Source organism: Peromyscus leucopus, chromosome 20 (assembly GCF_004664715.2).
Source record: "Peromyscus leucopus breed LL Stock chromosome 20, UCI_PerLeu_2.1, whole genome shotgun sequence".
Lineage (NCBI taxonomy): Eukaryota > Metazoa > Chordata > Mammalia > Rodentia > Cricetidae > Peromyscus > Peromyscus leucopus.
In genome coordinates, this window is record NC_051080.1 from 39,115,091 (window position 1) to 39,136,191 (window position 21,101).

At 44.5% G+C, this 21,101-nt stretch overlaps 1 protein-coding gene across 1 annotated transcript in view; it reads left to right on the forward strand.

Annotated features, from left to right (window-relative positions):
• The window catches only part of Srebf2 (sterol regulatory element binding transcription factor 2), a 62,634-nt gene that overhangs the window by 10,507 nt on the left and 31,026 nt on the right, over positions 1 to 21,101 (forward strand). Inside the window, exons 2-5 of the mRNA XM_028871240.2 lie at positions 14,157 to 14,591; positions 15,545 to 15,726; positions 17,557 to 17,703; positions 19,625 to 19,846. Of these exons, the coding sequence (XP_028727073.1) occupies positions 14,157 to 14,591; positions 15,545 to 15,726; positions 17,557 to 17,703; positions 19,625 to 19,846 (986 nt within the window). The remainder of the gene's footprint in view (positions 1 to 14,156; positions 14,592 to 15,544; positions 15,727 to 17,556; positions 17,704 to 19,624; positions 19,847 to 21,101) is intronic.

The window sequence follows — 21,101 nt, forward strand, 5'->3', positions numbered from 1 at the left end:
TTTTTTTTTCATTTGATGTTCTTTTTGCCCAGATGACTGTAGCTTGTGTCAAATTGACAAAAACCAACAGCAAACTAACCAGCACACTGTCCCTGTAATCACATCTACGTTTTGATCTTCACATTTTAAAATCACATGTAGGCCGCAGTCACCATATGCTCGGCACCACATCTGTTCAAACCTTTTCAGAGGATCTGTTTTGTAGTATGCCCTGGAGTGGGACACTGTCAGAGATAAACAGAACCCCTGATACCATGACATGAATGTGTTGGCCCTGAGTTCCAGGCACTATTTGCTCTCTGAACTATGTTGTTTTCTAGTACAATTTTGTTTTTAATCTTTTCTCTAGTTCTCCAATAACTTAGGATCTGAAGCCCATGCCACACAACTAGAAATCAGTGTGTTGGTAGCTTTAATCCAGATGTGTCCAGTTCTAAAACCTGTGTATTTTTCCTCTGGTCCATGCCACATTCCTGTCTGATGTAAGCAGGCTTCTGGATTGCAGATGCAAAGTAGTGTGATGGAATTCAAAACTAGAGAGATGCTAGATTACGTATTAAGTTTCATCTTCGGTGAACGTGTGCTTAATCCCTGGGCATTGGAAGTGACTTCCTCTGGGTCACCTGGCTCTTCTGTGCATTCCTTTTATGTGTAGGGTAGGGGTTGGGATATCTGTATCTTGGGTACTTGAAGATGAGGTGAACTAAAAGCACATAGTTGGAGGGGGCAGGAACTATTTTTTTTTTTCTCTACTAAGAATAAAGGAATTGAATGAACTTCAATTTGATTGACTAGAACCAAGGGTGTTTTTTTAGAACAGTTTTAGAAAGTTTATTTTTTCCTTTTGAAAGGGCTTTTGTAAGTATGTTGGGTGGGACACAGGAGCAGTCAGAGTGTGGTATGAAACATTCAGTTTTCCTCCACAAGACTCATGAGTTAAACTTTTTGATGTGGTGGAAATTTTTAGAGGATATCAGAGTAGCCTGGGCCTCAAGGTAAAGCTCTCTGTGGAACTCCTCTTAGAAACTAACCTCTGAGCCCTGAAGGACTCACAGACTGGGAGATGGCTTTTTCTGCATCTCTCTAGCCTTGGGAGTTGCTAATGATCCTCATAATCTTACTCTTTCATCTGGCCTGGGAACAGGTCTGTTGGGTTCAGGGTCTGGTTTGGAGTGGTGATGAAATTCTGAGCTGCTGAACCAGGTATGGAGCCGCCTTGTTGAACCTTCTGCCTTTCCCTGGCTCTTGCCATCCCACAGCTTCAGGGGAAATGAGCTGTTTCCTAAGTGCTAACATTCCTGTGAGGCCTTACACTTTACAAAAATCCTCCTGATGGCATTTATCTGCCTAACAGTGCTGTGAGGTTGATCCTTGATTTTTATCCCCATTTTTCATGGGCATCCATAGAGGTTCTGTAAAAGAGAAAGAAAATGATTTATACAGGACTTTCTATGTTGAGCAGAGTGTGCCATTCATCCTCTTCCTTGCCCTGTGAGTATGAGGTGGGAGATGTCCTGATGTAGGAAGCCTGGTTGTCTAGGAGCCTTTTCTCTGGTCAGAAGTTGCAATGAATGAATGCCATATATTCATAGCCCACTGCTAGAGGATATTTGAAATTAATACAACAGTCCCTGTTTTGGGGGAGCTTTTTCTTTTGGATTTCTGTACTCAGAGTACAAGCTTACATCTAACTGTTCACAAGGATAAAATGTAACAGGCACCATCCAGGAAGAATTCTAAGGAATGGACTTCGGGAAGTGTTCACAGGTACTTTGTCACTTGGGCTAAGTTATGAAGAGGGGGTGAGCAGATCCATTCTTGATAAACTGTTAACCTCAAACAGTTTTGGTCAGGTTCTTCTTTGCTTCAGTGTATTCTTTTTTTTTTTTTTTTTTAATATTTATTTATTTATTTATTATGTACACAGAAGAGGGCGCCAGATCTCATTACAGATGGTTGTGAGCCACCATGTGGGTGCTGGGAATTGAACTCAGGACCTCTGGAAGAACAGCCGGAGCTCTTAACCTCTAGAGCCATCTCTCCAGCCCCCAGTGTATTCTTTATCTGGCTAGCTTGAACTAAAAGTCGGGATTTATTTGGGGAGGGTAGTATGTGTATTGACCAGAGAATCTCTAGAAAGCTGGGCTTGGGAAATGGGTTTGAACCCAGAGAGGCTCAGCACCAGAGCCCAGCCATGGTTAAGCTAAACAGCAGCCTGCTTAGGACCCCACCATCCTTGTGACCTGTTTTCTACTTTCCTGGGTCGGTCCCTGGTAGGAGCATGCTTTAATCAGAGCTGACTGTAGGAAGCCTTGTCAAGACATGCCTGGTAGGCATTCTCCAGAGGAAGATCAGGGTGTTCGTGGGGATCCTGACCTGATGATGGACAGATGAGACAAGAATGACAACGGTCCACTGTGCTTCTACTCTGTGATGATGGCATTAAGGCCTTTTACATTTTACCTGTAGGCAGCTCTATCCAGCCCCTTTCCTTCTACAATCTCTGTTTTAACAACTTGCAGGACATTTCCTGGCGCTGTGTTTTGTTGTTGTCCCCCCCCCAAACTTTCCTTTTTTTTTTTTTTGAACATTTTTCTATCCTTTAACTCATAAAATCCTTTTTATCCTAGGTTTAGCTTTCAGTCTCCCACAGTGGATTGGTCCTTTACTCTCTGACAGCCTTTTCTTTTTGAGGCATTTGCCTGTTCTCCCTTATGTTAAAGTTTGTGGAATTGGTTGGGTTTCTGTCCTTGCTGAGATTTTCTCGAACATGCCAGGCAAGCATTCTACCACTAATAGCACTAAGCTACAACCCTAGTGTGCCCTCCCCCTTTTAGACACTGTCTCACTGCAACAGAATGGCATCAAATTCACAAGCTCTTGTTTGAGTCTCCCAAATGCTGGGGGATTAAATCCAGGGCCTTATACATGCCAGGCAAGCACTGAGCTACACCCCGGAGCGTCTCTGAGATTGAAGGGTGAGAACCAGCACTTTTCTTTTTTCTGTCTTCTTTCTCTCTTCTTTCAATCTTCTCTCTTATTTTCCTGTCTTCTGAGATGATGAGGTTTCCCTTTGTGTCCTAGGCTGGTCTTCAGTTATCATCCTCTTTAGCCTGAATGTTGAGATCACCGTTGTGAGCCACCATGCACACAGCTCAGTGCTTTTGTCTGCTCTGTACAGGGTCTCACACGAGGCATTTATATAAGATCCTCTAAGCTATCAACACATAGTAAACATCACAGACAAGGTACCAAGTGGATGTTTGTATATAATTTAATAACCTACTTTGCATACATTTTTGGCCTTAGTTTTAGGGAGATTTGAGAGTATGATAGTGAATTGTAGAGTCTTGGTGTCTTACATTCCTTAATGGTTTTAGGACCAATGGGGGTTAAGGTCCTTTGCTTTGTGGACTCTGCCCCCAAGAGCACAATTCAGGTGAAGTGGTTTGTGACTGACTTTTTGACAGCCAGTCATCTGTCATTGTGAAACACGAGGCCCTCTTAGAGCACAGAATTATGTAGGATCAGTTTCTGGAGCATCTTGCTCAACTTTTACTCTGCTGTTTGAAGAGCATTAAAAGAGCCGTGTAGCACTAGGGTGGGGACAGATAATGAACTAGGAAAGACAGGAAAGGCCTGAGAGGATGACTCGTCCTTTCCTTCCCGAGCTTGGGTGTTCACTCTGCTCACTCATCAACGAAGCCCTCACTGAGTATCTGCCCTGTCCTTCTGCTACCAGTCTTGGTTTGCTGCGATCCATGTGATAATGGAAACAGAGCAGTTGTGCAGTGACTGAGCTTGAGTTAAGTCCCAGCTCCACTACCTGCAGGTTGTGTGACTGTGGTCAAGTTACTTAACCTCTGTGCCTTGTTTCCTTGTCAGAGGGGGTGATGGCAGCACCTATCTCCAAGTATTGTAGAGATCACACAAGGAAGTCCATGCCAAGTGTTCAGTGGGGCACCGTCATGCTGGTTTTGTTACTACTCTAGTTACTAATCAGCCCAGAGCCATTTCTTCTGGATTGCTGTACTCAGAGTGCAGACATATCAAAGTAATACGTGTGGAACATCATGGGGACAGCCCTTGAAACATGGGGTGCCAAGAGTCCGGTGTCTCCTCACAGCCGTAGGTAAGAACTAGAGTGCCTGCAGAGGGTTCTTACATGGGTGGGAACTCCCATGAAACACTCTAGAATCCTGCTACTGTGAGATGGGGCCGTCCTAGGGAGGGAGTTCTTCAGGAAAACCACTCTGTGTATGTTTATGGGGATAACTTCTACAGTAGGATGCTTGTGGGGGAAAAGCAAGACATCCCCACCCCATCTATCTCTCTTCTCATTTATATGCTTAAGACTATGTCCAAAACTCTTCTTTGGACTTGAACTTGTTTTCTTAGGCACAGTCAACTCCACATTTAAGCACTTCAGAGCCAGGCAGTATGTAAAATGCCTTACACGCCAACACTTGAAAGCGGAACCTCATGGGGTGATGTTGAAGATTATACAACAATGTGTGTGAAAGTGTCTAACAAGGTTTACAGGGAAACAGCAATGGCAGTGCTAATGGAGTTGTTTTCCAGTATTTAAAACCATGTTTATACTTGGCTAATAAACATACACAGACTCTGCACAAACACAGGTAAAGGAACAGCAGCGAAAATGCAGCATCTTGTCAGGCAGCAGACCCCTTCTTAACAGTCCCTGTGCTTTGTGCCCGGCCCCAACAGATGTCTACACAGGCTTTCACCACCAGAATCTGCCTCTTGGAGGCATTCACTTTTGTGACTGGCATGTCATAGGATCTCAATGAATGTTATTCCATGCATGTCTTTCTTGGTTTGCTGTTTATTAAAGCAGAAGGGGCTAAGGAGACACTGCTTTGGAAGGAATATCTTGTCAAAGCAGATCTCCTTTATAGAGTGAGAATTTGGATAGAGAAGTATACCTGTAGAAAAAGCTACAACCAACCAGGCAAGACTCTCTCTTCCCTATTTCCCTCCATGAGTCAGTTATACACATACTTACCTCAGGGGGATGTTCTTCAGTTAGCATGGTGTGTGTGTGTGTGTGTGTGTGTGTGTGTGTGTGTGTGTGTGTTTATGATGCTGAAGATGGAACCCCAGGGTTTGCTGAGCTCAGTCCCCAGATCTCTTCCATTGACATTTAAATCAATATTGAACGCAGTCTGTGGATTATTTCCTAAGTGCCTTCTAACACCTTCATTTTTTCTTTATTGTCACTCAGGTCTGGATTGCATCTTTTTCCCAAGTTGTGATTCATAAAGTATTAAGACATATTTGGGAGCCAGGTGTGGTGGTGGATGCCTTTAACCCCAGCACTCATCAGGAGACAAAGTCAGTGGGATCTCTATGAGTTTGAGGCCAGCCTGGTCTATGGAGCAGGTTCTAGGACAGCCATTAACAAGAGACACCTTGTCTCAAAACAAACAAATAAACAAACAAACAATAAATAAATGGGCATTTTGGAAACCAGGCATGGTGACACATGCCTATAATCTTAGTACTCAGGAAGTGGGGGCAGGAGAATCAGGAGTTCAAGACTAGCCTAGGATACATGAGGCCCTATCTCAATACCCTACACACACCAAAAAAGGGAGGGGGCAGCAGTCAGTTGTAACTATTGTATTATCACATAAAATTAATACAAATGAACTTGACTTCAATTGTAAAATATAAATATGCTTTCTAAATAGAAAATAAAATTTGCTTTTAGACATAAATAGTGTAATGGTTTGTTTTTTTTTTGTTTTTTTTTTTTTTTTTTTTTTGTTTTTCAAGACAGGGTTTCTCTGTGTACTTTGCGCTTTTTGGATCACTTGTAGCATTGTCGACTACAGAGATCCTACTCTGCTGAGTGCTGGATTAGCGTGCACAGCCGCTTTTTTTTTTTTTTAAATGATTTACCTACTTATTTATGTGGGAGGCACACATGGAGGCTACAGGACAACCTGCTGGTGTCGATTGTCCCCGTCTACCACACGCATTCCAGGGATCAGCTTGGCTCATCAGACTTGGTGCTGCGCCTCTCTACTCACTAGACCATCTTGCTGGCCCTCCTTATTTTTTTTTCCCCACTATAAGAGTTTATTAAGGGGAAGAAATAGAAGGGGTTGCTTAGGACTATGGAAAGATCGTGCAGGAGGCCCCCCTTATTTTTTAAAAAGATTATTTTATTTTATGTGTGTGAATGTTTTGCCTGCATGTAAGTGTGCTACATGTATGTCTGTGCACCATGTACACACCTGGTACCTACAGAGGCCAGAAGAGGGCATTGAATGCTCTGAGACTGAAGTTGCAGATTGTGAGCCACCATGTAGGTGCTGGGAATCAAACCCAGGAAACATCCTTAAGAAGAGCAACCTATGGTCTTAACCACTGATCCAGCCTTTATATTTTGTTTTTCACAGAGTCTTGCTGTGTATCTCAGGCTGTTTTGGAACTCCTGCCTCACCCTCCTGAGTGCTGGAATTATAAGCATGTGTCACCACACCTGGCTCTCAGGTCTTTGGTTTGTTTTCAGTGCTGGGGTAGAACCTGGGACCTCTCTCTGTTAGTCAGCTGCTGTACCACTAAGCTGTATCCCCAGCCTAGGTTCTTGTAGAAGAAATCTTGTGTATTCAGGAGCTAGCAGGTGTGAGGTGGGGAGTCCTTGGCAGAAGCCAGCAAGTACTTTGAAGTAGGATGTCAAGACAGCTCAGAGGAAGAGTGAAGGCGACCTCAAGCAGAAGTCAGGACACAGTGGTCTCAGCCTGAGAGTGACTGCCCAACCCCAAGCCTGTGCCGAAAGGGAAGTGCGTGTCTTTCAAGGGTAGATGAGAAACTAGTGAGTGAGAAGTGAAACCGTAAGAGTTGGAGACTGGGGCTGGAGAAATGGCTCAGAAGTTAAGAGTACTTGCTGCTCTTCCCGAGGACCAAAATTCGATTCCAAGCACCCACAGTAGTTGGCTCACAACCACCTGTAACTAACTTGAGCTCAAGGGAATCTGACTGGTCCCCTATGGCACCACATAAGCTGAACACACACACACACACACACACACACACACACACACACACACACACACACACACACACACCTTTAAAAAAAGAAAAAGAACCAGGTGTTAGTGGCGCATGCCTTTAGTCTCAGCACTTGGGAGGTGGAGGCAGGTGGATCTCAGAGTTCCAGGATAACAAGGCTACATAGAGAAACCCTGTCTCAAAAATACAAACAACAGGAGTCAGTCAGAGCAAGTGGTAGGAAGCTCTGAAACTTGTGTTTAAGAAATTTGATTTGGATCTAGAGAGATAGCTCAGCAGTTAAGAGTACTTGCTACTCTATAGAGGACCTGAGTTCCGTTTCCTGCACCCACATGGCAGCTAACAACCATTTGTAACTAGTTCCAGGGTATTTGATGCCCTCTTCTGACCTTTCTGGCAGCAGGCATACATGTGCAGGAAAAAGTGGCAGCACTTGCTGTTTTTGTGGAGGACTTGGGTCTGGGTTCCAGCACCTACATGGCAGCTCACAGCAGTCCTTAGCTAAATTCCAGGAGACCAGTATCCTCTCTTCTCCTCTGTGGGCACCAGGCATACCTACAGTGCACATTAAAAAAAAAAATAATTTAAAAATTTTAAATATGATTAGAAAGATGGTTCTCCCAATCAGATACTCAAAGCTAATGCTATTGGACAGGAGACTGGTTGAATTCAAAGCATGATATAGGATGGAGTGATTGATAGCTGCTGCAGAGCTGCCTTAAAATCACATCTAACAACTTCAGGGTGAACTTGTGGCAGAGTAGAAACCATTGAAAGTGGCCTTGAAAATAGCTCCTCCAGCTGGCCTAGGCTGGAAACCAGTGAGCTCTCCAATCCATCTCTTTCAGCCTCCTAATTCTAGGGTTATAAGCACACACTGCCATGCCCAGATTTTATGAGTACTAGGGATTTGAACTCAGGTCCTCATGCTCACAGAGGAAGCACTCTTATGGACTGAGCCTTCTGATTTTTTTACTTTAGTGTAATATATGTGCAAAGGAATCTGTAAATTTTTAGCTTGTTATGAACACAAGCATTTGAGAACCTCTGTCTCCCTGTCCAGTTTTCTTTTGTGGTTTCTTTGGCAATTAAAAAGAATTTACTCATCTGTCACTTAAAAGTCTGATAGCTAGCTGGGCATGGTAGTAATAAACATCTTCAATCCAGCACACATGAAGCAGAAGCAAGTGGATCTCTGTGAGTTTGAGGCCAGCCAGGGCTACATGGTGAAACCCTTAATCCAACTCATTATGACAAGAATGACCTTGGGATAACCTTGAACTCTCTGCCTCCTTCAGGTTCAAGGTTGCAGTCATGTACCACCATGCCCAGCTTTTCATGTTTTTTGAATCTTGTGACCCTGATGCATTTTTCCCGTAAGCCCCTTGTTTATGAAGATTTCTTTTTCAGGATTTATTAACTTCATTTGTGTGTGTGTGTCACATTTGTGTGGGTGCACATGGAGGCCAGAAGAAGGTGTCAGAGCCCCTGGCCTGGAAGCTAGAGTCACAGGTAGTTTTGAGTTGTCCGACATAGGTGCTGGGAATCAAACTCAGGTTGTCTGGAAGAGCAGCAAGTGATCTCCAGACCCCGGTTTTTATTAAAGTTTTTGTTGTTGTTGTTTTGCTTGCTTGCTTGCTTGCGTGCGTGCGTGCGTGCGTGCGTGCGTGCGTGCGTGCGTGCGCCTCTGTGAGTGATTTATTTTGTCTATGTGAGATTTGTCAGGGAAGGGGGACCGTGCCACAGTGTGTGTGTGTGTGTGTGTGTGTGTGTGTGTGTGTGTGTAGGTCACAGGACAACTCTCTGGGGTTGGTTCTTTCCTTTGCGTGGGTTCATTCCAGCAATCAAACTCCAATCTCAAGCTTGCATTGTTGGGTGGAAAGTGCCTTTATCTGATGAGCCATATTGCCAGCCCTTGTAGGTAATGCAGAAGATTTTAAAGCAACCATCTGTTTTCACTAAGTGATTAAATGATTAACTCTATGGCACCGATATTATAAAATATAGTACTGTAGAACTCCTGGTTTTGGTGGTGGTGGTGGTGGTGGTGGTGGTGGTGGTTTTTTTGTGTGTGTTTTTGTTTTTGTTTTTGTTTTTACAAGGTTTCTCTGTGAAGCCCTGGCTGTTCTGGAGCTCACTGTTTAGACCAGCTGACGCCAAACTCAAGAAATCCCCTTGTCTCTGCCTCCCAAGTACTGGGATTAAAGACACATGCTGCCACCACCACTTGTTCTGTTTTCTAAATTTGTCTATAATGAATACATTCCTTTCATGATTTAAAATATTGTCTAAGGATGGCAAGATGTCTCAGCAGGTAAAGGCATTTGTTACCAAAGCAGATTGATGACCTGAGATTCATCACCAGAGCCCACATGATTCGAGGAGAGAACTGACTCCTAAAAGTTACCTCTACAATTGTGCCCTAGTATGCACATGTCCCCTTACCCCAAGGCAAATAAATATAATTAAAAAATAATTAAATAAAAATAAATTATATTACCTTAACACAACATTTATAATAAATATAAAATGTAAGAATAACATTTATGAAAGTCTCGAAGAATTAATAAAATGTCAATTAAAAAAATGAGTAGTGGGCCTGGAGAGCCTGCAGAAGACCCATGTCCAGTTCTCAGTATCCACATGGCAGTTAATAACATCTGTAATTCTAGGGGATCCAATGCCCTCTTCTGTCCTCTGTGAGCACCGTGTGCACATGGTGCACAGGCCCATTCAGGTAAAATACCCATACAATAGAAATAAATACGTGACCTTTGCTGTATGTGGCCACTCACAGTGTAATGTCATGTCTGAGGAGTGTAGGAGAAGCCAGCCTTGGTAATGTGGTAAATTCCAAGTTATGTGGTAAGTTGTGTAGTAAGACCCTGTCTTAACACTTCTTCCTACCCCACCCCCACAAGAAGCAGAGAGTAATGACCTCTGTACCAGCTCTTCCCTCACCTCCCAGGCTAGATAGCAAATACCTAAAGAATTAAGACATTGTTACTCCATCTGGGATAACTCCAGGCCCATCTGATGTTACCCCATCAGGGGCCTAGAGTGATGGCTCAGTGGCTGCCCTTTCGGAGGTCCCAGGTTCAATTCCCAGCCACCCACACACATGTCAGCTCAAAACCATCTGTGACTCCAGTTCAGGGCATCTGACACCCTCTTTTGGCCTCTTTGGGCACGATGCTTACACTTGCTGTACAGACATATGTGGGTAAAACATCCATATACATAAAATAAAATAATAAAAATTTGATCTGATCATATTTCGGGTTATTTTATTGCACTCGATGCTGTGGGGTTAAGCCAGCCAAGATAATTTTTGTTGCCTCTAGGTCATAAACTCCATAGAGCGAACATGAACTTGTGTTTCTGAAGCATGTTAACTATTTGAAATACATGGATGCTAAACAGTGCCTCTAGTTTTGTTTCTTGCTTTTAAAGAGACAGAACCCAAATGTAGTTTCTTAGTGCTCCAGCAACTTACCTCTAAATTTTAGAGACAGCTAAGGCTGGCAATATGGTGTAGAAGAGTGAGGTGAGCTTGGATGTGCCGGTCCACTTCTGGGAAGCCTTTTTTGCCCTTGTGCTCTGTTCAGCTGCAGCTGGAACACAAACTCCATTTTCAAAGCTTCATAAAACCTTTCCCCAGTCGTCCCTTTTCCAGGTCTCATGGCTCTCTGTGGAAATGAGAGTCCATGTAATTGCCTGACACAAAGCATGGAGCAGGGAACAGTAAAGAGGCATTACGAGGCTCCTGCACAGTGGAGCGTGGAGCGAAAGAGCGTGACCGTTCCTGCAGCCTATAGCTTAGCTCACTGGGGTCCCAAATGGTGTCCCTATATGGTGCCCCTTCTCACAAATGCTCATCGTTCCTTGGTTAGGGCCTGCTGCCCAGCTGTCAGGGATGGTGCCACTGGAGCGCTCATGAGAGTTAAAAGGGATTCTACTTTAACAAAACAAAACAAGACAAAAACCAGGCAGTTCAATTCCATCTGCCTATACACTCTTAACCTGCTTTGTCAACTAAACCTTGTGACCTCTGCACACCAGCCTATGTGTCTCCCAAGCAAAGGGTTTTGGAGAGCAATTGATGAAAACCCAAGTGGGCCCAAGTGCCTGTGTAGTGGGTGCTCGAAGGGTGCCACTAATGAGGGGCTTCGTAAGGGCCTGCCCCTTGCAAGCACTCTGCATACATTATCTTATTAATCCTCAGAGCAAAGAATCAAGTGTGTGTTTCCCAGACAGCCTTCTGTGGTGAGGAAACTGAGTAGAGAGAAGTAATTTGTCTTCACAGCTTTTTAGGGTGCCTTGCTGAGACCCAGGCCCACAGAGACCAAAGCCTGTGTCCCTCCAGCAGACTGCTCTTTTTTTATCTTGGCTTTCTGGAAACTGTGAAAGACTCAACAAATTGTTAGGTTTCTCTTGATGGTTTTCTTAAAGTTTTCTATAATCTATGTTATGCTTGAAATGTATGAACATTAGATTTGTATTTGGTTCATATTTTGTTCTGAGATTAAGGACGGCTCTTAGTTAAATTGTGTGAAAGAAATTGGCCTTAGTTGACAGAGTTGCAATATCTGTGGTCTGCCCGCTCTCCCACCCACATACAACAGGCTAGTGATGGCAGAGCAGAGTGATGAGGTGTTCATAAGTACTCACACTGTGGGAATTGAGCTTGGCAGAACAGTTATTCCCTATGGTTGAACTGACGGAATACTTAGAGTACTGCAATTGAAATGCTAAGCTCCAGTTACTCAGTTTGGAGCACACCAAGAATCTCCAGTCACACGCTGCTTGCCGCACATATAACTGACTCTGCTACCTCTGACATCTCCCCACAAGGTCCCTCCCTCCTTTAAAGACTTAGAAAGGATTTGCTGCAGGGATTTGGGGGAATGCATGGAGATGGTGCTTTTCTGTTTGGGTGGTTGGTTTTGTCTTTTATTATTATTATTTACATTATTGTTTTGTGTGTGGGTACACACGCCATGACACGTGTGGCGGTCAGAGGACACCTGTGAGAGTCAGTTCTTTCTTTCCAACATGTGGATTCTAGGACTCAAACTCAGGTCATTGGGATGGGCAAGTGTCTTTTCCCACTGAATCGTCTTGCCAGGCATAGTGGCTGTTTTGGTTGTGGTGGTTTGTCTGGTGTCCAAATCAGAGCATCAGTGGCCAAGAGAATTTGGAGAGAGGGATTCTTGACCACTTGAAAATCACTACAGTGACCACAAACAATCACTAACTTCATGGGTACATGTAGGTATTAGAAAAGGAAGAAATGAACAGTGACACGGAGATCTGAAAATAAGTAGGACAAAACTGAAGCTCCAGGCATCTAGTAAGGAACAACCCTAAGAACAAGAAGCAGTCATGAGAAATCAGTGGGGCATGGAGTAAGCAGAGTTTAGGTAAGCCTTTGCAGGCTTGAGACTTTGAGGGCTAGAGATTCAAGGGTTATAGTCACTTGGAATATGATCTAGAAAGGGGAGCATGGTTTCCAAGTGCACACATCTTCTTGGCCCCACAGATTTCTTTCCCAGAGGGGAAAGGACAGTCAGAAGTCCAGAAGGGCCCTGAAAAGCATGGAATCTGGTTCAGGACCAACTGCTGCGTCTTGGCCTTCAGACAGGGCTCTGTGGTACCACAGGTGAATGAAATAGTATGGCAGAAAACTAGATCTGAACCTGGCTGTGTGCTGACAATCCGTGTTACCGTGTTCTAGTTATTTCCAGGACTTTACATGTGATCTTTTCACCCGTTCTTCCCCACAAAATTCTTGACAGTTTCACTACTGAATGTAGCGTAGGCTGGCCTCAAACTCATGAGCTGAGCCCCTGCTTCTGCCTCCTGAGTGTAGGGATTACAGGCATGTGCCACCAGGCCTTGGGCTTCTGAGGATACCAGTAATACCCAGACATGTGCCTTGGTTGGAGCAGATGACCAACCATATGAGTCAGTATCCCATTGAGGATGAAAGAGTTGAGAAGAAGTAGAGTTCTGGTACAGCTACAGCCCCCAATAGCTCAAGCACTGCCATCAGGAGCAGTGCTGAGGCTGGGGATTGCTTCACGGCCAAGGCTACTGTACTCCAAAGCTTTGACAGTGATAACCCACCCTCTGCCTTAGGGTGGGTTGTATAGACCCATCCTGATCCATTTTTGCTTTAGTCTTAGAAAAGTCATTGGAGAGCTGGAAATAGTGGCTTACACATGTTATCTCAGCACTGAGGTGGCAGAGGCAGGAGGATTGATGCAAGTTCTAGACCTGGCAAGGATATGTAGCAAGACCTTATCTCAGAAAAGACAAAACATTAGATTTTCTTTTGTTTTTGTTTTTTCCAGACAGGGTTTCTCTGTGTAGCCCTGGCTGTCCTGGAACTCACTCTGTAGACCAGGTTAGCCTCGAATTCAGAGATCCACCTGCCTCTGTCTCCTAAATCCTGGGATTAAAGTCGTGTGCCACCGCAGCCTGACATTAGATTTTTCATTCCCTATATTTTCCTGTTTTGTGTTACACTGCTTATGGTACCAGAAATGGAGCCCAGAGCTTTGTGCATTTATACAAATGCTGAGTGCCACCCCAACTTGAATGGATCATTTCTTTTTTTTTTTTTTTTTTTTTTTTTTTTTTTTTTTTAATTTCTTGTAGTTTTTTTAGCTCATTTACCAGCTTGAAATGGATCAATTTCTTAATCAAGTTTAAAAGTTAATATTTAGGAGCTGAGGATGGAACCCAGTGACAGAACACTTGCCTAGCATGCACCAGGCTCTGAGTTTAGTTTCCTGGCACCTCAAAAGAGTCACATTAAAGAGAAGTTGGCTCTCAGTTCAGCTGTTAGCCAAGAGCTCTAGGCAATAGGATTACACCTCTTTGCGCACACAAATCCATAGGAACCATTTGAAAAAAAATGTGCTTGTATTTCATCAGCCTACCATAGTGGCACCTGCCTGTAATCCCAGAGCTTGGGGGACTGAAACAGGAGGATTGTTTTGATTACCATCCACCCAGGTCTACATAGCAAGGCCCTGTCTCAAAAGACAAAACCAAAAAAGTTTATATTTTGGGTAGCAATACAATTACTTCTTTTCTTTTGTTCACAGAAATGCTACAGTTCGTCAGCAATCAAGTGGGAGAGTTCCCCGACCTGTTTTCAGAGCAGCTATGTAGCTCGTTTTCTGGAGGGGGCGGTAATGGTAGCGGCGGCGGCAGCGGCAGTGGCGGTGGCAACAGCAATGGCAGAGGCAACAGCGGTGGAGCCGCAGACCCTGGAATACAGCGGTCGTTCAGCCAGGCCCCATTACCTACCTTCTCCCCCTCAGCTGCCTCCTCCCAGGCTCCAGCCCTCCAGGTCAAAGTCTCTCCTACCCCACCAAGGGCAACCCCTGTTCTCCAGCCCAGGCCCCAGCCCCAGCCCCCACCTTCAGCTCAGCTTCAGCAGCAGACGGTAATGATCACCCCAACGTTCAGCACTGCTCCACAGACGAGGATCATCCAGCAGCCTTTGATATACCAGAATGCAGCAACCAGCTTTCAAGGTGACTCAGAAATCAGAGGAGTTGGTTGGTTCCAGAGCCCGTGTGTCAGTGTGTAGACACTGCGGAACTATCACCTGAGCATGATAGAATATTTCAGTATGGTCCTGTCTGGACGAGTTTCTGATCAGTGGCAGAGTGGTACGGGAACATGTCTCCTTCCTCAAAGATCCTAATGTTTATTTAGACCTACTTTGAGTCCAGCAAACATGGTAGATGCAAGGTTGTCTTGATAGCCAGAGGTGGAGTCCTGAATAAAATTAGGTCTGAAACTTACATAGTCAACATCAGATCTGGGCATCCACAGATGAGAACCGTGCCCTCAGCACATAACTTCTAAACAAGCACTGTACAGATAAACCACTTTGAAAATCGGTGCTACATCTCTGAATAGTAGCCCTCATGGCGGGCAGCATTCTGGATATGTGGAGTGAATGAGTGACTGAAGCACTTATGCTTCCTGGGATGTGCTATATCCAGTGACAGTGGGGAGCTCTGGGTAGGCTCAGTATTGCTCTCAGTTTGAAGACTCACGTAGTTTGCTGGTGGGTTTTGAGACTTTGGAAGAGGCGGTATAAAACAGAGCAGAGACTCTCATCCCAAAGCAGATTTTCCATCTAGAAAGGCTGGGAGGCAATGAGACTCTAGGGGGTTGTTGGTTCCCAGCGTCTGTTAACTCCATTGCGGGTGCAGCCGTTTGCCAAGTAGCTTCCGTTACTTTCCCTCCAGCACCCAGAGTAATAAAACAATTTGTACTCATTCTATCAGAAACTGATGCAGCCCTTATGGGATGTTCCTATCCTCTAAACCAGCTTGTAAATGGTTGTGCGCATCTTCTTCAGCAGCAGGTGGGAAGTGGAAGTCATTATGAGACACTCCATCCTCAAGTTATGCTGCAGCTACAGTGACATTGTGCATTTCTTATCCATGTCACTTTTTTCTCTTCTCCCCCAAAGTCCTGCAGCCTCAAGTCCAAAGCCTGGTGACATCCTCGCAGGTACAGCCAGTCACGATCCAGCAGCAGGTGCAAACTGTACAGGCCCAGCGGGTGTTGACACAAACAGCCAACGGCACGCTGCAGACCCTTGCTCCCGCCACGGTGCAAACAGTTACTGCACCGCAGGTGCAGCAGGTCCCGGTAGGTGGCCTGGAAAGGATTCAAGGGGACCTGGGGGGAGGGGGGGCTCAGAGCTATTCCTTGGTAGAGACTTGGGCATGCTAAGAAGGGTCATCGAGAGCGTGCACAGAACAGCTGGGAGGACTAAGAAGGGAACCTGGACAGGCTATGCCTGTGAGTACCATACAGCGACTGACTGAGCCTTCCCTGGAGATAGACTCCGGCCTCCCTGGCAAAGGCTGGTATAGTGACTATATAGTGTTGACTCCTGGTGGGTATAGAACTGGAAAGAGAGCGAGTGAGTTGGCTCAGTGGACATAGGCACTTGTTACCAAGCCTAAAAACCTGAGTTCAGTCCCCAGGACTCACAGGGTGGGAGGAAGGACCAACTCTTACCAGCTGCCCATGACTTCTGCACCTGAGTTGTGGCATGTGCTCACCCCCTGACCCTCTCCATACATGTAAAACTAGTAACTGTCAGGTAACTGTCTTTAATTTCGTTTTCCCTGTTTTGCAATGGATACTAAGTGTGTATGGGGGTGGTGGTAAATGTGCATTATTTTTGTAATTAAAAAGACAAAAACAAAAAACATGTTTTAGGGGGCTAAGGAGATGATTTAGTAGATAAGATTGCTTGCTCTGTAAGCATTAGGACCTGTGTTTGATTTTGTTTTGATTTTTGTTTGGTTTGAGACAAGTTCGCTCTGTAGCTCTGGCTGTCCTAGAGCTCACTCTGTAGACCAGGCTGGCTTCAAACTCAGAGAGATCTGTCTGCCTCTGCCTCTGCCTCCTGAGTACTGGGATTAAAGGTGTGCACTGCCATATCCATTAATCCTGTGTTTGAATCCCCAGTACCCATGTAAAAAGCTGGGTATGGCTGCTTGTGCCTTTAAACCCAGCTTTGGGAAGGGGAGAGATAGGCTATCCCGAGAGCTTACTGGCATGCCGGTCCACTGAAAGGGTGATAGCCAAAATGGAAGCTTTTAGTTCACTAAGATCTCTTGAAAGGCAGTAAGGCAGAGAACCGGTGTCCTGCGCTGGCCTTCATGTCCTCTTAAACAGATGTGTGTATTTGCAAATACATGTGCTTTCACTACACACAAACTGTTTTCTTACTAATAAATCTTTTTTTTTTTTTTTCTTTTTTTTTTTTTCTTCGAGACGGGGTTTCTCTGTGTAGCTTTGCGCCTTTCCTGGATCTTGCTCTGTAGACCAGGCTGGCCTCGAACTCACAAAGATCCACCTGCCTCTGCCTCCCGAGTACTGGGATTAAAGGAGTGTGCCACCACTGCCCGGCCAATAAATCTTTTTATTACATTTTAAAATATTTGTGTGTGTGAGTGAGTGGATGGGTGGGTGGGTACACACATGTGGAGATGAAAAGATACCTTGTGGGAATTGGTTCTCTCCTTCCACGTTGTGAGTCCTGGAGCTCAAACTCATCATCAAGCTTAGTGACAGGCACCTTTACCATGGAGCCATCTTGCTGGCCCCAAATTAATTTATCATAAAAAACAAACAAACAAACAAATATCCTGGCTCTCTCTCTCTCTCTCAGCTCTCCATTATGAGCCATCCTTCCTCTGTTCCTGCCACACAATAGCATTACTAGCCTGAAAGCCCGAACGAAGCCTTAAAACACTCTGCAGCTGTCCCTCTCTCCTCTTCAACACGGGATGCAAGCTGCACAAAATAGCCAACTTTGGGAATCGTCTGTAGGGATTTCCTTTTTGTTTGTTTGTTTGTTTTCGGTTTTGTGAAAATGTTTTCTTACTCTTTTGTGATGAGTCTATGTAACAAGAAACAAATGAAAAAATATAAAAATAATGCTCCTTTTTGTCCTTCTCGTAGGTCCTGGTTCAGCCTCAGATCATTAAGACAGACTCCCTTGTTCTGACCACACTGAAAACAGATGGCAGCCCTGTCATGGCTGCAGTCCAGAACCCAGCCCTTACTGCCCTCACTACCCCCCTCCAGACAGCTGCCCTTCAAGTACCAGTAAGAGTTGCATTCTCCTTCCACTGCACTTCAGAGTTTTTAAAGCCTACTGCTAAGTAGACGTTGGGAGCGTTTATGGAATATATTCGTCAGATTGTAAATATCTCTGCACTTTTAGTTTTGCTTTTTCCCTTGAAATGTTGCCAGGGTATGTTGTATTAAACCTTGGGATCTTGCAAGAGGGTGGAAAAGACCCCAGATGAACCCTGCAGCTGGGCAGCAGCTCCACACAGGACCAGCATCTCCTAGGCACTGTTGTTGCCATGGAGCTTTGACTTCTAGGGTCACCAGACTGGGAGAGATGTCAAGACAAGGAAAGCGCCATCCTTCAGTTACGGGATCCCAGCCACTTTGAGTAAAAGATTATTTAAGTTTTGGAAGCACTATCTTTATTCATAAAAAACAAGAACTAGGGTTTGAGATGTATCCAGTTGATAGAACACTTGCCTAGCTTGCATGAGGCTCTGGGTTCAATCCCCAGAAACACATAAACAGGGTGTGGTGTCACGTGACTGCACATGACTCCCCAGCATTGGAGAGGTAGAGGTTGGAGGTTCAGAAGTTCAATGTCATTCTCAGCTACATAGCAACCTTGGGGCCAGCTTAAGCTATGTGAGACTTTGTCTCAAAACGAAATAAAAGCTGCCAAGAACTAGAAACATCCAGTGTCCATCCCTGGGATAATAGCTCACAGCGCACCCATAAAATGGAAGTGTTGCCAACAGTAAGAAAGGGGACTATTGATGCCTAAGACAACCTGGCTAAACCTCAGAATGACAGAGAGCAAAAGAAGCCTGTCTCGGAGGTTCATACTGGTGATTCCATTGGTAAGAAGCTCAGGAGATGAAACGTGGCTGTGGTGATTGTCCCAGCAGGGTTCTGGGGCAGGACATAAGGAAACATTCTCAGGATGTAACATCCTAAGGTGAAGGGTTTTTGTCTTGACTTGGGTGCTACATGTTGTGCTCATATGTAAAACTTCATCTCACTTCTAAAAATGATATTTGTTATGTGTAAATTATTATTTGTTTTGCTTTTATTTTGTTTGTTTTTATATAGGATCTCTCAGGTTGGCCTCAAACTCAAAATCTTCCTACCTTGAGCCTCTGGGGGCTATGGTTATAGACATGTGCCACCTTGCCTGGATGACTTTTTTTTTTTTTTTTTTTTTTTTTGGAGACAGTGTCATTATGTAGCCCTGGATGGCTTGGAACTGACAGAGATCTACCTGCCTCTGCCTCCCAAGTGTTGGGATTAAAGGCGTGCGCAGTTACTACCAGCCGAGTGAAATATTTCTAATTCTAATGAGTTAGAGCAGGTTTTTGTCTCTTTAAAGAAATAAGAATAAACATTAGTAAACATGGGAACAGGGAAAGGCAGAAATGAGGGATAGAAGCCTCTGTGGTTGAGCTGATTAGTTAAGCAAACAGCTCTAAATGAAAGTATGAGTTTTACCTTTGTAATCTCTGATGGTCAAACTATAAAAAAAATGTAGGAATTTGTCATTTGAGAAGAGAAAAAAATGTGTCACACACTCAGAGAAAGTTTTCTCTTGGCCCAGTTAATGTAGTTCATACATGTGTGTTCAGAGGTGGCTGACAGTTTGACAGCAAACCATACAGCTTTTTTCCAGCACCCCCTAGATCAGAAGTTAAGGCTGAACTAATCTTTCGGTGGTACAGCTTATTGACAGTGACTGTGAGGGGAAGGTAGGCACTGATGAGCTTTTGGTCAGCTCTTCAGGTTTTGGGGGACCTGGCCTCATTAACCTAGGAGGTGTCAGACCACATGGAGCATTCCCAGATGACACCCCATATGTAGAAGCATTCCCAGCTGACACCCCTTATGCAGGAGCGAGCCACTTTGTGTTGGGAGGTTACTTTGTTTAAACTAACAAAGGATAACTCTGCCCTTGTTCTAGACCCTGGTGGGCAGCAATGGGACCATTCTGACCACAATGCCTGTAATGATGGGCCAAGAGAAAGTTCCTATTAAGCAAGTACCTGGAGGCGTAAAGCAGCTAGAGCCCCCCAAAGAAGGAGAGAGGCGGACAACACACAATATCATTGAAAAGCGGTATCGATCCTCTATCAACGACAAAATCATAGAGCTGAAGGACTTGGTCATGGGAACAGATGCCAAGGTAGGTGCCAAGAAGAATGGAGATTCGTGTCTCGGTGTCTCCTGTCTGTCGTGGGAATAGGGAAGATGCAGGCTTCAGCTGAACAGACACAGAAGTGAGTTCGAGGTCCATGCTCATGGAAGTACCTCAGTGTTGGACAGGATTACAAAATACTGCCCAGGAGACACGGCAGGAGAACTGCAAGTTCTAGGCCAATCAAGGCCAAAAGTCAGTTCCATAAATGAATGACTGACTGAGGAGGGCTGGAGAGCTGGCTCAGAAGTTAAGAACATGTACTGCTCTTCCAGAGGGTTCTGCTCCCAACACCCTTGCCGTTGCTCAGGACAGGCCATAACCATAGTTCTGGGGACCCAGCGCCCTCTTCTGTTCTCAAGCACTGGGCACACATGAAAGGCAGGCAAAATACTCATAAAATAAAAATAAGTGCAAATTATCATCTAACATAAATGGAATGTTGAGAATTGATGATGTGGTGACCTCCTAGTACCTTTGAGTCCTTCAGCCATGCTCTGTTGTGACTGTCTATGACACCCAACGTAAGGGATGCTCTGCTATGACAGACACCCCAGTGTTAGCGGGAGATACAGCTTCTTACCTAGTGGTAAGTATAGATAGGATGGTGTACCTTGGAGGCAACTAAGGACATTCTTGACGTATTTTGAGTAGTATTCCCTTTTAGGGGAGAAGAGAGAGTGGTGATTGAGTCCTTTGACCAAGAGCAAAGCAGAGGAAATTAATTTTCATATCTATATATATAGTTGAGTTTTTTTTTTTCAATGAATGTGTCTCCTGGGAAATGGGAGGGGTTGCTTGTTTGTCTAAAATACCAACCCTATTTTAAAGGGAAGTTCATTGATTTCCTTACAGTCTACAAGAGTATAAGTATAAGTTAAGTAGAAAATATATATTCTTATTTAAAATAGCAGTTGAGAAATGCTCTGGGTTTTTTGCTTGTTTTAGTGTTAGACTGAGTCCATGGTTTATACGTGCTAAGCAAAGCACTTTGTTACTAAACTGCCTTTCCAGCACAGTACTGGTTTGTTTGTTTGTTTATCAGCCTGGGTCTCATTAGCCCTGGCTGGCCTAGAACTTTCTATGGATCTCTCAGGTTGGATTCAAACTCAGAGAGGTCCACCTGCCTCTGCTTAAGTGCTGGGATTAAAGGTGTGCATCACTATACGCAGCCTCCAGTGCTATTATTGTGTTTGTTTGCCACGTGTATTCCTTAAAGTTTTTCTGTTGTTGTTGTTAATGG